Source organism: Populus alba, chromosome 16 (assembly GCF_005239225.2).
Source record: "Populus alba chromosome 16, ASM523922v2, whole genome shotgun sequence".
Lineage (NCBI taxonomy): Eukaryota > Viridiplantae > Streptophyta > Magnoliopsida > Malpighiales > Salicaceae > Populus > Populus alba.
Genome location: NC_133299.1, coordinates 14005192 through 14019801, shown reverse-complemented (window position 1 = coordinate 14019801; position 14610 = coordinate 14005192). Strand labels below are relative to the sequence as shown.

At 37.9% G+C, this 14610-nt stretch overlaps 4 protein-coding genes across 4 annotated transcripts; all 4 read left to right on the top strand.

Moving 5' to 3' along the window:
• The first annotated feature begins 598 nt into the window (after positions 1-598).
• LOC118039354 (uncharacterized) lies at positions 599-2907 on the top strand. Its single transcript, XM_035046044.2, has 3 exons — positions 599-1066; positions 1989-2189; positions 2495-2907. Exons 1-3 carry the CDS (start codon positions 956-958, stop codon positions 2528-2530), a joined length of 348 nt encoding a protein of 115 aa, XP_034901935.1. The 5' UTR covers positions 599-955; the 3' UTR covers positions 2531-2907.
• A 1078-nt stretch (positions 2908-3985) lies between these two features.
• On the top strand, positions 3986-5017 carry LOC118039353 (PRA1 family protein B4). The gene has a single exon (XM_035046042.2). The coding sequence runs from the start codon at positions 4098-4100 to the stop codon at positions 4770-4772; it is 675 nt and encodes a 224-aa protein (XP_034901933.1). The 5' UTR covers positions 3986-4097; the 3' UTR covers positions 4773-5017.
• A 151-nt stretch (positions 5018-5168) lies between these two features.
• On the top strand, positions 5169-10233 carry LOC118039352 (probably inactive leucine-rich repeat receptor-like protein kinase IMK2). The gene is made up of 2 exons (XM_035046041.2): positions 5169-8934; positions 9376-10233. The coding sequence occupies exons 1-2, from the start codon at positions 7080-7082 to the stop codon at positions 10002-10004; spliced, it is 2484 nt and encodes an 827-aa protein (XP_034901932.1). The 5' UTR covers positions 5169-7079; the 3' UTR covers positions 10005-10233.
• A 1160-nt stretch (positions 10234-11393) lies between these two features.
• LOC118039351 (uncharacterized) lies at positions 11394-14261 on the top strand. The gene is made up of 3 exons (XM_035046039.2): positions 11394-12432; positions 12648-12736; positions 13937-14261. The coding sequence occupies exons 1-2, from the start codon at positions 11557-11559 to the stop codon at positions 12699-12701; spliced, it is 930 nt and encodes a 309-aa protein (XP_034901930.1). The 5' UTR covers positions 11394-11556; the 3' UTR covers positions 12702-12736; positions 13937-14261.
• Positions 14262-14610: the final 349 nt, after the last annotated feature.

Sequence of the window (14610 nt, the reverse complement as noted above, 5' to 3'; positions counted from 1 at the left end):
TCAATTCCTCTTGAGCTGACATGACAATAACAAAAAAAAAATAGTTTTAAATTTTTTTTATTTTTAAAAGCATTTTGACCGTTTTAATATGCTTTTTAATTGTCTATTATTTTTTATATTTGAAAAAATACCAAATTTCCCTTCAACTAATATTATAATAACAAAAAAAAATTATTATGAAAATACAAAAAAATTTCTTAATGGCAATTTTTTTTTTTCTAAGGGTGTTTTGGTTTTATCATAGTGCAATTAAGATTCAAAAAGATTTTTTTACTCTAAATCAATTTAATAATAATTAATAAGCTCGACACTCTTAAAAGTCAATATTAAGTTTTTCGGATGGTAAGATAAAATTAATATAACATGTTGTTTTTTTATAAATAATGTGTATACAGCTACAATATTTTTCAAATGCCATGTAACTTTTTTTAATAAATAATTAATAGTAAACTTAACAACATATTTATTTTAAAATATGATTGTTTAAGAAATTCATTTTAATAAAAATTAATACTAAAAATGTATTTATTTTTTCTTTTCAATAATTTTTATATTAGGTAATTAAAAAAAACATTGAAAATTAACTTTAAAAGGTATAACTTAACCGATCAAATTTTATGTTTACTCTTTAGAAGTCACCCGTTCAAGTTTTATAAATCTTATAGCTACTGGAGGTTTATATTGCCATTAATTTTAGAACTCATAAGATTAATTAAAATACGCACAAGCTAACCCGACTAACTGCATTAATAATAATAATAAAAAAAAAAAGCACTTCTACGTACACTACACACGGGCATGGCAACAAGGGCCCTTCAGTCATTTCACCAATTTATACTTCCAGAACAGTCCGTAGAAGGCAACGTGGTGAGCCTTCTTTTATATAGTTATTTGCAGGCGGGTTTTATGAGCAGGAAAGAGAACAAGAGCTTAGTGGAAACAATCGACAGAGAAAATGCCTTGCTTGAACATTTCGACGAACGTTAATCTTGATGGCGTCAACACATCTGCCATCCTCTCTGAAGCCTCCTCTCAGGTCGCCAAAATCATCAAGAAACCTGAGTCTGTAAGATTTTTTTTTTCCTTTTGCCTCAGATTCTTTAAAGTTTTTTTTTATTTCATTTTATTTTGTGGTTCTAGGGTGTGTTTAGCTCAATCTCCTCATTTTGGTAATACCCTTTTGTTATACATGTTTTTTAGTCTTGAATGCTGAAATGTGGATAGAATGTTAAAAATTTATGGTCTGTTAGTCTGTTACAACTTCTTTGTGGGTTCCTCTGTGCAAGAAAAAGATTCCGTATTATTGAAACAATTAGTATGTTAAATGTTCTAAAGTGGGTATTCATGATTTGGTTAATGTGTTTTTATATTTTCTTGATGCTCAAAAGTTTTGGAAATATTTATTTCTGTAATGATTAAGTGGGTTATTGTTGATGTTAAATGTGCTTGCCTTAAGTGTATTTGTATGCTTGTTTACACTCTTCTGTCTGGATACTTGAGTTCTTGGCACGGTCATGGCAGCTTGAGTTTGTTTATGGTTCTAAACTCACTTGATATGATTAGGTTGTTTATATTTTGATTTTGACCTGGATAGGTTTAGGTTTTGACTATCACTTGCTTCTTGGGGGGGTCTCATTTGAAGAGTTTCGTTGAGAAATCCAATGTTCAAGTGCGATTGGCAGAAGTGATTCGTGTACGTAGCTTATAATATAGTTAATTCAACTATCACTTGTTTGGCCATGAAAGATAAAATGGGTTTTATCACTGGCCGCATGTTCTTGGCTAGTTCATCTTTATAGTGGCCGTCGACAGTTTGTTCTCTTACACCTACACCAGTAGTCTCTTTGTTTAAATTTTTTCTGCTTTTATGTTTTTGTTAGTTGTCAGTTTTTACAACCTAAAAGAAAGTTGCATGTTTGCATTGATTGATATCTTAGTTTGCCCACTAGATGTGTCTTTTAACTATTTTTATGCGTGCAATCCTGCAGTATGTGATGATTGTGTTGAAGGGCTCGGTTCCAATTTCATTTGGAGGAACTGAGGAGCCAGCAGCTTATGGTGAATTGGTATCTATTGGTGGCCTTAGCAGTGATGTGAACAAGAAACTGAGTTCTGCAATTTCAACTGTTCTTTTATCAAAGCTGTCGGTGCCCAAGTCCCGGTTCTTCCTCAAGTTTTATGATGTCCAGGCAAGCCATCTCCACATCTAATTGTCCAGAAGATGATCATTATCATCCGCATATTTCTTATCATTGAACTCTTCGTGTATTTAAGGCCCATCAAAGCCGAGATTATGCACAGTGTTTGCGTGCTTTACACCTATACTAGATCATGGAATTAAACCCTTGCTGTTTTTCAACTGGCCGGGCAGCGGGAGAACAGTTGCTGAATTCCCTTAGGATTCAACTTATCTTCTGATTTTGTTGATATCGACTACCTTTTTATGGGTTTTTCCTGCCACTACTAATGGTTTGATGCTTGCCTTATTTTACAGCGCTCCCACCTTGGTTGGAATGGTTCCACCTTCTAAAGCCAGCTTCTTGCCTGACTTGCTATCAGACTTGACACCACGCTTTCAGACAGATGCGTCTTTGGTGCTTTGCGGTTGTAGAAACCTCATCTAAGTAGGATATTTCTGTTTCCGTCTAGGGTTATGGCATGGAGAACGTGAATGCTTTTAAACTGTGCCTCTTTTATGGGAAAAAAAACTATGTTTTTAATTGCTTGAAATCTAACCTAAATAACTGTTTAGTCATTAATGGATGTTCTTTGACATGCATGTTTAGATATTTAGACTTTGCATCCTCATATGATCTCAAACTAGTTACTGGTTCTTGTTCAGACTGTTCACCATAAATCTTGTTAATTAACCCTGCAACGAAGAGAACTCAGACATTGGATTGTTCACACCATCTCCATAAAAGGCACTCTAGTATCATTTTCTTCTGTGTTGCTAGCTACTAGCTAGAGCTACAAATTGTTCGAATCTGGCGCATGATACAGATTCTTGCAGATCATCATTCGTGTATCAAAGAAAGTGATTCGAGATGCCTCTGCACCTGCTTGAAGCAGGTAATCTTGCATGCATCTTTGCTGCTCATTTGATGCCCATTCATTCTCAATTCCAAGAATCATTTCTGTCAGCCCCCCATGCACAATATCCTAACTTCCAGATGGTAAAAGACTTGTCAATGGAGCTAGAGAAGTTAGCATATAATAAATTAAGATGAATGATCTGAGCATATTCTAACCAAATATCTTGGATCTGATCGCATGATGTTGTCTGATACTGGTCGTGTAACCGCACCCTTCTTCTTATGTTTGAAGCTGTAGAACAACAGTATTTGAAAAAAAATCCTCAGATGTAAGATTTTTAAAAATATTTATTTTTTTATTTTAAATTAATATTTTTTTATGTTTTTAAAAACACTTTTAAAAAAAATTACTATCATATTCTCAAACATTCTATAATTAATTATTTTTTTTATTAAAATAAAAATATATTTTTTAAAAAAATATTCAAGTTCATTCAACAAGTTTAAATGAATTTAATAAATATAAATAATATATAAAAAAAAACGTATTTTTATTTTCACCTCCCAATCTAAGAGATGCTAAACGCATCCTTAATTTTTATTTTTATTTTCTTTTTATTTCTTAACCATCCAGCGAATCCCTGGGTCAAGGTGGGCTTTTCTTTGTGCTAAGCCCAAACTCTCTTGAAACCCCATTGGGCTTCCAAAATTTAACCCTTCCCTTCTAGGCTTTCACCATCCTTCCAGCAGAAAGGAAGAGACAGGAACGTACCAACCAACTACCAAGAAACCTGGCATGTGAAACCTTTTTATTTGTCAAATTAACGGTAGGAAGGCAAGACGAAGCTGGTCCTCCCGTGTCGGTGACTGAACCGTAATTAAGAAGGAAAATAAACATTGACCGAAAAAAATAAAAAAATATTAATAATAATAAAATCTCTCTCTCTCTCTCTCTCTCTCTCAACTCCCTCCGCTAAATCATTCCTTAAATCGTCTCTCTAAGCTTGGCCATTTTCATCTCCCTAAATTCCCTTCCTCCAAACAAAAAAAAAATTCTACACGATGTCGTCTCAATCTCCGCCAGTCCTCCCTATAACAAACCCCCAACCAACCACCACCACCACCGCCACTGCTTCCCAGCCACCACTCCCTCCACACGCCTTACGCGCATTCCTTAACAACATTACCGAATCCGTCCGCAACGGCTTCTCCCAACGCCGCCCCTTTTCCGAACTAATCGACCGATCCGCTTTCTCCAAACCCGAATCCATATCCGAAGCCACAACCCGGATCCGCAAAAACTACACCTATTTCCGCATCAATTACCTCACCGTCATTTCCGTAATCCTCGCATTCTCCCTCCTTACTAACCCCTTCTCCCTCCTCCTCCTCGTCGGTCTCTTCTGCTCCTGGCTTTTCTTGTATCTCTTCCGCGCTTCCGATCAGCCTCTGGTCCTCTTCGGCCGGACATTAAGTGACCGTGAAACGCTCGGGATTCTAATCGTTTTGAGCGTTTTCGTGGTTTTTCTAACGAACGTTGGATCAGTGATCATCTCGGCGCTTTTGATCGGTGTGGGGATTGTCTGTGCTCATGGCGCTTTTCGTGTTCCTGAGGATCTTTTCTTGGATGATGTTCAAGAAAACGCGAGTACTGGGTTCTTGTCTTCATTCCTTGGTGGCGCTGCCTCTAATGTTGTCGCCTCCGCCGCTCCTATTGTGGCCGCCGCCCGTGCTTGAGGATCTGGAGGATGTGGTATCAATTAACGTGTTTTAGTAGATGAAATAAACACGAATCATAAATGGATTTTGGTCTAATTTGCATGGATTTATATTTTATTTTTTGTACCTTTTCATATGGGGTTTTGTTATTCTGTAAACGGATCTACATGTATTTTCTTTCTTTTTAGGATGTAATTCATATGATTGGCTGTAATTAGTTTGATTTTACATGATTAGTGAATCTTTATCTTGTTTTACTGTGATTGGATTGCGCATACTCGAAATATTTGGACAGATCTATGGGATCTTGGGGTTGATTTTGTGGTTGGGAGATTGCTGTGTCTTGGTTATGTGTTTTCGTTCGTAAGTCAATGCTGATGAACTTTGTTGGTAGCCTGTTAATTGGAATGCATGCATGATCAAATTTTCAAGACATTGATTTTGTCATTTTTAGGAAGGAAGGGTCTGAGACGTTTTCGTGACATTGTTATAACTTTTGTTCTTGCAACTGATCAGTCATAAAAGAATTTGCATCAATGAATTTGTTTGTCTTGACAGGACAGGATATCCTTCAACAGGTTTTCTTTTTGTTGCTTGCGTCTGATTCATGTGTTTTAGAAGTGTATTCTCGATGTCCTTACGTAGATTAGTTTGCGGGCATGCTTGATTTATGGATTGAGTTGGTCCTAAATGCAATGTCTAGATCAGTATGATCTTGACCAGCATCATGACGGTGCCATTGGTGGTTAATTTGAATGGTGATGAGGTTCCAAGCAGTGCTGTTCTTGGAGAATCTATGTAGGACTTTTTACTAGTCATAGTAAGTAAATGGTATGCATACCTTTGATAATCTAAATGTGCTTAGGCTATAACGGATTCATATTGTGTGAACCACCAATTATGATTTTTGTCAAGCAGGGATACGTTTTGTGGACTTAGAATTCTAGCAACTCACCCCAAGCTCAATTGAGCATGGTCTTGGTTACACGAGTTTGTTCTTGTCATTGCTGTATCTATGCCTTGTGCTAATGATTTTTAAGCCAAAATTTAACTCAGGTGCATACAACCCCCCTTTTTTTGTCATGCAAGATGATGTTCGGTCTTGGTCTTGATCTTGATCTTGACCTTTTCTTTACAAGTCATCATGTTCTTTGTAGCAGCTGAATGTGTCAATTTTGCTGTCCTCCAGAACCCTTTGTTCATTTGATTTTATTTTATGGCATTACGGTAGGATGCTTTTCACTTGACATATCTTCATACTGTTAGGGTTATGTTGAGGGAGGTGCAGGTCAGGTTTTTGTGGTTCAGTGGCCGTCCGCTTACAGGTCTCATGCAGCTAGAAATCAGCATGTTTGCATGATTGCAATGTCTGCATACAGGTGGTTGTTCGGAAGTTTTATTATCGTTGGTTTTGCGCGTCTGCACTGTAATTTAGGCCTAATAAATCTCTAGTTGGATACTATTTTTGCATTGCTCTGTCTGCAAGTGATGGTCCCAAATTTCCGCCCTCTGCCGTCACATGGAGGACGACGGTTCGTGATTCTATTCTCAACAATTGAACTCGGACCTTTTTCCCATCTAATTGTGCTTTTGTGGGGAGGCTTAATTTTTAAAATAATATAAATAATACTGCATGAATAAACCTATGAGAGTGCAGTGTGGTGGTCTGTGGCAGCGGATTTATTTATTTTCTAAAGTTGAAAAGGGCAAATGCACTATACGAAGATCTCAATGAACTATTTTGGTCCAAGAGCATCCATGCACAAGCTTTTTGGCGATGACGAGAGCAAATCAATCTGTGGAGTGCTTGAACAATGAGCCCAGTGGTTGCATGCATAGAAAAGCTTGAATTTAATGATTAGCCCTGTACGAAGGACAGAAAACTAGTCTCATGATTTGCCAATAATTAACACAACCACGTATTGCCTGGAGGCTAGATGCTAGTTTACTGTGGTGAAATTGTAATTTTGAGTTTTGACCGAGACTGAAAACATGTGTGTTGTGTTGTTCCCTGACCAAGAAATATAGCCGTTGGAGAAGGGTCCCTGTTCAGGTTGAAGACTGGTTCAGCAGCTCATGAACGTTCAGTAATAACATATTGTATACAAGTAAAACTAGCCGTTGGAAGCAGAGAAGAAACTACACCCTCCCCCTCCTTTTGTCCCCCCTTATCTCCTCCTCTCTAACCTCCACTATCACATTGCTCCCTCACGTACCGAATTTCCCCTCCTTGCTATTCTTTTTCTTTCTTCAAGAGAGGAGAGTGCAGACACTCTTAGAAACTCTCTTCATTTCTTTCAACCTTCTTGTTTCTTGAAGTTGTTCATGGAAAATACTTGTCATTCCCGCGACAAGTGCTTTCTGTGTGCACACTTATGCTTGTTTCTACTAGTTTTTTTGCCCCAGTTTGCTTCGAGCAAAAAATGGGACGGTGTAATTGTCACCCAATCAGATTATCGATCTCTTCGAGCTATAAAGAATGAACTGATCGACTTCAAAGGGTTTTTACGCAGCTGGAATGATAGTGGATATGGAGCTTGCTCTGGTAGGTGGGCAGGAATCAAATGTGTCAAAGGACAGGTTATTGCTATCCAGCTTCCTTGGAAGGGACTAGGTGGCAGAATCTCCGAGAAGATTGGTCAGCTTCAAGCACTCAGAAAGATTAGTTTACATGACAATGTTCTTGGTGGTACTGTCCCTTCTTCTCTTGGTTTTCTTCGCAATCTAAGAGGAGTTTACCTCTTCAACAACCGGCTTTCAGGCTCTATTCCTCCCTCACTTGGTAACTGTCCTGTTCTTCAGAGTCTTGATGTAAGTAACAATTCACTCATTGGTACAATTCCTCCAAGTCTTACAAATTCTACTAAGTTATATAGACTTAATTTGAGCTTTAATTCGTTAATGGGGTCGATCCCAGTTGGTCTTACTCAATCCCCTTCTCTCATATTCCTTGCTATCCAACACAACAACATCTCTGGGCCAATCCCAGATTCCTGGGGGGGTAAAGGGAACTATTCTTCTCTCCTTCAGTTCTTGACCATTGATCATAATCGCATTTCTGGAACTATTCCTGTTAGTCTTAGCAAGTTGGCTTTACTTCAAGAGATTTCTCTTAGTCAGAATCAGCTTTCTGGGGCCATACCTTATGAAATGGGGAGTCTCTCAAGGCTCCAAAAGCTAGATGTTTCAAACAATGCTTTCAGTGGAAGCATTCCATTTAGCTTCTCCAATTTAACCTCGTTAGTCTCTCTGAATCTTGAGGGAAACCGTCTCGAAAATCAGATCCCAGAAGGTTTTGATAGATTGCATAACCTCTCAATGCTAAACCTGAAAAACAATCAGTTCAAAGGCCCTATCCCAGCTTCTATTGGAAACATTTCTAGCATCAACCAGCTTGATTTAGCCCAAAACAATTTTAGTGGAGAAATTCCAGCTTCTCTTGCTCGCCTAGCCAATCTCACTTATTTCAATGTTTCTTACAACAATCTTTCTGGTTCTGTTCCCTCTTCTATTGCTAAAAAGTTCAATTCAAGCTCCTTTGTGGGAAACCTTCAGCTATGTGGCTATAGCATTTCAACCCCATGTCCTTCACCCCCTCCAGAAATTCTTCCAGCTCCAACAAAAGGATCACCAAAACATCATCACCGAAAACTTAGCACCAAAGACATCATCCTCATAGCGGCTGGTATCCTCTTAGTTGTGCTGCTGCTTCTCTGTTCCATTCTGCTCTGTTGTTTGATGAAGAAAAGGTCTGCTTCTAAAGAAAAGAGTGGCAAAACTACTACGCAGGGGCTCCCAGGGAAAGGTGAGAAAACAGGTGCTGCGGCAGTTCCTGAAGTTGAATCTGGTGGTGAAATGGGTGGGAAGTTAGTCCACTTTGATGGCCCATTTTTGTTTACAGCAGATGACTTGTTGTGTGCAACTGCGGAGATAATGGGGAAGAGCACTTACGGAACAGCATACAAGGCAACATTAGAGGATGGAAATCAAGTTGCGGTGAAAAGGTTGAGGGAGAAGACTACAAAGGGGCAGAGGGAGTTTGAGACTGAGGCTGCTGCTCTTGGAAAGATTAGGCACCCAAATCTCTTAGCACTAAGGGCATATTATTTAGGTCCCAAAGGAGAGAAGCTTCTTGTTTTTGACTACATGCATAAAGGGAGCCTTGCATCCTACCTCCATGGTAAGTTTATTCTACCAGTTTTTATGTCATCTACACTATCTGCACATTTTAATGATTCATTTTGACTGCTTGTATTAATTAATGATTTAGGAATCATTTTAGAGAACTAAAATTAAGATGAAATAAAAATTAAGAAGGCTGAAAGTAGCATGAAACACTTGGTTTGAAACAAAGGAAATTTATGATCTTGCTTTCATGAATCTTAAATAGCCAAAAGATGTTGTTAATGATTGTATTGAACTTGTGAGGTACAGTTTTGGTGTAAAAGATGAGTTTTGAGCAAGAACTGTCTATTATGCTTCAAGGGAACATTGATGGAAAGGAATTAAAGACCAGAGATGGAAAGAAAAACTTAAAGAAAGTAGTAACTGGCCTTGTCTTGCTAAGCAAATTCCTAACCATCAGGAGCGATTCTTGTCTACCTTAATCTTTCTTTTGCAGCTCGTGGGCCTGAAACCACTGTCAATTGGCCAACAAGGATGAACATAGCCATTGGCGTTGCGCGTGGACTAAATCACCTCCACAGCCAAGAGAACATCATTCATGGGAATCTCACATCAAGCAACGTGTTACTCGACGAGCAAACTAATGCACACATTGCAGACTTTGGCCTCTCCAGGCTCATGACTGCTGCTGCCAACACCAATGTGATTGCCACTGCTGGAACACTCGGCTATCGCGCACCAGAGCTCTCGAAACTCAAGAACGCCAACACAAAGACTGATGTGTACAGCCTCGGGGTGATCATTTTAGAGCTTTTGACTGGGAAATCACCAGGTGAACCAATGAATGGCATGGATTTGCCACAATGGGTTGCATCAATAGTGAAGGAAGAGTGGACTAATGAAGTCTTTGATTTAGAGATTATGAGGGATGCACAAACTATAGGTGATGATGAGTTGCTTAACACTTTGAAATTAGCTCTGCATTGTGTTGATCCCACACCAGCAGCTCGTCCTGAAGCCGAACAAGTTGTTCAGCAGCTTGAGGAGATTAAGCCAGAGCTAGCTGCTGCTCCTGCTTCGGCTGCTGCTGATGAAGGAGCCGAAGTCCCGCCAACAACTGAATAAAGAGTAATCCTATTCTTTTTGTGTGCAAGAAATCATGTTTTGTTGCAGTTTATTTGTGCTGCTTTACAAGGTGGTGCGCTCTATCATAGGGGAGGGGAGGGGGTAGAATTCAAATTCTTTAATTCTTATATTCTTGTCTACTATATGTAAATACAAGCCAGTGAGTTCTTTTGAAAAATGTAATCTTTTTTATTGGGATAATAATGTATTCTTTCAATTCATTATTCTGTTAGTAAACAGAAAAAATCTTAAATAATCAAAATTATCAAATTTCACAGTTATGTTTTTGTCTCTCACATAGTTTACTAAATTAAATGTACTTATCCTTGTGGGTTGATGACTAGTTTAAAAAAAACCAACTCAAAGTTAAACCTAGTTTTATTTTTTTATTATTAACGTGAGTGTTTGAGTTAATTTGTGTATATTTCGACTCATTACACAAATTCTGAAGTTAATGGTCATATAAATCTCCAGTAATTTTGAGATTTGTGGAACTTGAACTGTAACCTCTGAAAAATAAATTTAAAACCTAATCAATTAATTACACCATATGACCCGGATTCTTCTCCGAATCAAAACTGAAAAAGGAATTTTTTTGCAGAAAAGATTGAAATTGGTTTAAGAATCATTATCTTTATTGAAAAGAGTTTTCCTCCTTACATGACAACAAATTATAACAATTGAGAAGGACACAAATTACATTGCCCACTCTCTTCTTCCACACTACTTGATGACTGATGAGCAAGCAAGCCATCATCGAGTGTGATTTAGAGCTCATGAGGGATTCACCAACCATTAGCGATGATGAGTTGCTTGATGCATTGAAACTAGAGCGGTTCCGACAAGTTCTTTGGTGGCAAGTACAGGAGATTAAGCAAAAATCTAGCATTTTCCTATACTTTTTAGGAGTAAAAAACGACTAATTTTGGCTTTCAATTTATTTTGGAAGGTTAACTATATATGAGGGAAGTCCACAGATTCTTTGATTCTTGCAATATTTATTGTAAAATTAGGAATTGTTCATAAAGAAAAAATATAATATAAGGTAGAAATCATGCTTATGATTGGTGTCCATAGACTTTTATTTATGAATTACCAATCAATCAAACTTGAATCAATTATTTTAATTAAAAATTATTATTTTATTTTTTAAAATAAAAATAAAATAAAATTTTATCAAATCAATTAAATTATATAATTTTTTTTTTGATAAATTAAAACTTTACTAAATCAATATATTATCTAATTCAATTGAATATTCAACCCGAATCACTCTCTAAATCCTAAGTTTTTTCTATTAGTTCATGGGCCAAACTGAATTTAATAACTATATTAATAATGGGAGGAAAAGTAAAAAGCCAATAATCTCTCTTTCCTTTTCTTCCCTTCCCTCCTTTTTTCTCAAACCAAACACAGTATTTATCAATTGCCCAGCCATTAAAACGACACCGTTTCTTATCTTCTCCCTCAAACCCAAAAAACACACTCTTCTCTCCCAATACCTAGCCCTCTCTCTCTCTCTCGCTCTCTCTCTCTCTCTATCTGTCTCGCCATGGACGATCTTCCATTCCAAAAGATCACAATATCAGGCCCCACATTATCCGCCTTGATGCACCGCATCACCACTTCCCTCGGCGACGTGGACGGTCTCTTATTCGGCCACGTAACCCATCTCACCCCTTCTACCCTCACCGACGACAACACTCCCCAAAACCCCGATTCTAACCTAATCGCTACGATTACCTCCTTCTTCTGCCCTAACATCCCTCTCTCCTTCTACGACTCGCTCGGCCGAGTCGACTCAGTGACGCTCCACCGACTCGTCTCCTCAACAACTCATCAAAGCAATAGTAGCAGTAGCAGCAGTAATTTCCTCGGCTGGTTTTCCGCGAGAAGGAAGTCCCCAATCCGCCCTTCGATGAGGGAATTCTGCGTTTCGCAATCTTTGAGCCGCCTTAAGACGGCGGCGAAGGGTGAGAAGGATTTGAATCCGTGCGTATTTTTGTTGTTTACCACGCCAGTACAAGGCGAGTTGTTGTATCATACGCATGAATATCGCGCGTATCAGTTTCGGGTTAATTCAAGGTGTTTTGACCCGAAATCGATTGGGATTGATAACATTGGGCCGGATTTTCGAGGAAACTACGGGTGTTTTAGCCCTAATTCGCCGTTTCCCGAGTTAAAGTGTGCATCGGCGATGAATGATGAGGTGGGGGAGGGTTTGAATAGGATGGAGAGGGTTTTAAATGATCAAAAGGAGTTGGATATGGTTGCAGAAGGGTTTTCTGTTAAGGATTTAGGGAAGTTGATGGGATCGGAGACGGTGAATTCTACAATGAGTTTGGAGGATTTGTATGAGAAAATGTTGGGTAAGCTTGATAGTTTGGCTAGGCAAGTTGAGAAGAGTAATGCTAAGGTGTTGGATATGGTAAGCATTGGATAATTGTATTTGTGCATGCATTTTGTGATTAGCTTCTTAATAATGGTTTACAGTGCTGATAGTTGTATTTTGTCATGGCCAATCATCAATTAGAAATTTAGAAGGCAGAAAGATTAAGTATATTGAACTCTGCCTTGTGGATTAGGCATGTTTGTCCTGGATGGGTTTGAATGGCATTGATGTTTGCTTTGAACTTTTGGCAGGAAAATCATAATAGGAAACTGAGGTACAAAATTGCCAGGCCTGTACCAGAATAACTGCTTCAGTCCTTTTTTTTTTCTTATTGTATCAGGTAATTTTGTTTCTTTTGCTGAGGTTTTTCTTTTCTTTGCTGCATTATAAAAAAACAAAAAAAAAAAACTAAGTGTGGTATTTTGTTAGAAAATAGAGTTCAATGCAGAGCGGCTACAATCATAATAACTGCAACATGAATAAATGATGGGTTACAAGATTTATGAATTGAATCTTGTGTGTCACAGTGAGAAATTGGATAGAGAACTAGCATAAATTCATCCATTTCGCAATATGTTGAGAGTTTGTTGTGTGAGAATACTCGAGTTCTTATGCTCTCAAGTTCACTATAATTTACTTCACGGGGTCTATACAAGTTTTCCTGGTTTTTCAAGGAAGCTAGAGTTCATATATTGTGCTCATCTTTGTATAAAATATTTGTGCACCATATGTTTTTTTTCCCCTTTTCACATTAGCTCCTGAACTTCTCTTTAATGTAGTTCTTACTTTTTGAGTCACATGTGTGCTTAAAGATCAAAAGAATCCGATTAGGCTTATCCAAGTATTACTTCTTTATATGGTTTTAAGTTTAACTTGCCTGAAGAGGGACTAGACTCATGTGTAAGAATAAAAACACGGGTTCCCTATAGCTTCACAACATTTTATGAACAAATTGTTTCTCTGTTTAGCTTGATGTGTATGGTTTCCACTTATGACAAAGCTGTTTATGGTATTTCGAGTTTATCCTACATTAGCTAGCTACTTAGCCAAGTCAATTCTCTCTGTGTTATGGTGTCATGATTTCCCTTTTTAAATTGTAACGCTTGAATTGAGACTCATCTCTAACTACTGTTCATGGTCCCTGTTATTTTTTATAGCAGTCTATAATATCCGTTTGAACCTAAGCCTCAGAAAACTTGTTTGAATGGTTCTCAGAAATCTCTTTATTCATTTGCAACTTTGCTCCTGGATACCCTATAATCTTGTCCGTGGCTTTGAGGCAGTATAGACTGTTGTGAAGGTGTAGTCATGATTCTAGTAGAAACTGTCTTTGTGTTTGTGGCCTAGTAATCTTACATTTTAACAAATTATTAGATTTTGGTACCATTTTTCTTTGTAAGCTGACTGAAAAGAGTGATCTTCCATTTGACATCGAAGTTTGAATTTTCTTAGCACTTGGTTGAAATGTTAGAAGCTGGTCCGCTTTAGATCTCTCATTTTTCCTCCTGCCCTGTTGTTTTGGGGGAATCTTTTTGCACAGGAAGGTGCCCAATCACGTAGCCATTGTTTGGGAGGATCTGTAATCAAGAAATTAGTATTGATTGCTACCGTTGTTGTATATTTGTGGCGGGAGTTCAAGATGCCTGATTATCATTGAACCGCAGATGATACCAGCAACTGCTTTGCGGTGGATTTTCAGAACGGCTCATTACCCCCTTCTTTTTGAGTTTGTGTACACTGTACACTTTCATTGTATTAAAATCGTTGCTTTGTGCTATCTTGAATTTGCTTATACAAGGAGAACTGAGAACTTGATGTTGGTTTAGAAAAGAAATGAAATCAAATGGTTATGGTTATGGTGCTTTGATCTCTGCTTATTGAATTTTTCATTTGTGCTCAGGCGCTGACACTGTGCCTTTCATCCTGTCAATACTGGGCCAGATCTTAATTGGTCTTAAGACCAAACCGGAACGGTCAGACCACCCAGTCCGGTCTGGTTCTGATACCATTGCCTAGGGATGGCAATTTGTACTATCATGTTTGGTTTCCACTATATTCATTCGCCTAGTGTCCCCCCCCCCCCCAACATTTATTAGCACCCCCACATTTATTAGCACTATTGCATTTTGACCCTTTTTTATTATTATTATTATGGTTATTGATTTTTTTTTTTCTAATTTAGTAATGTTTATAGGTTTTAGAATTATCAAAAAA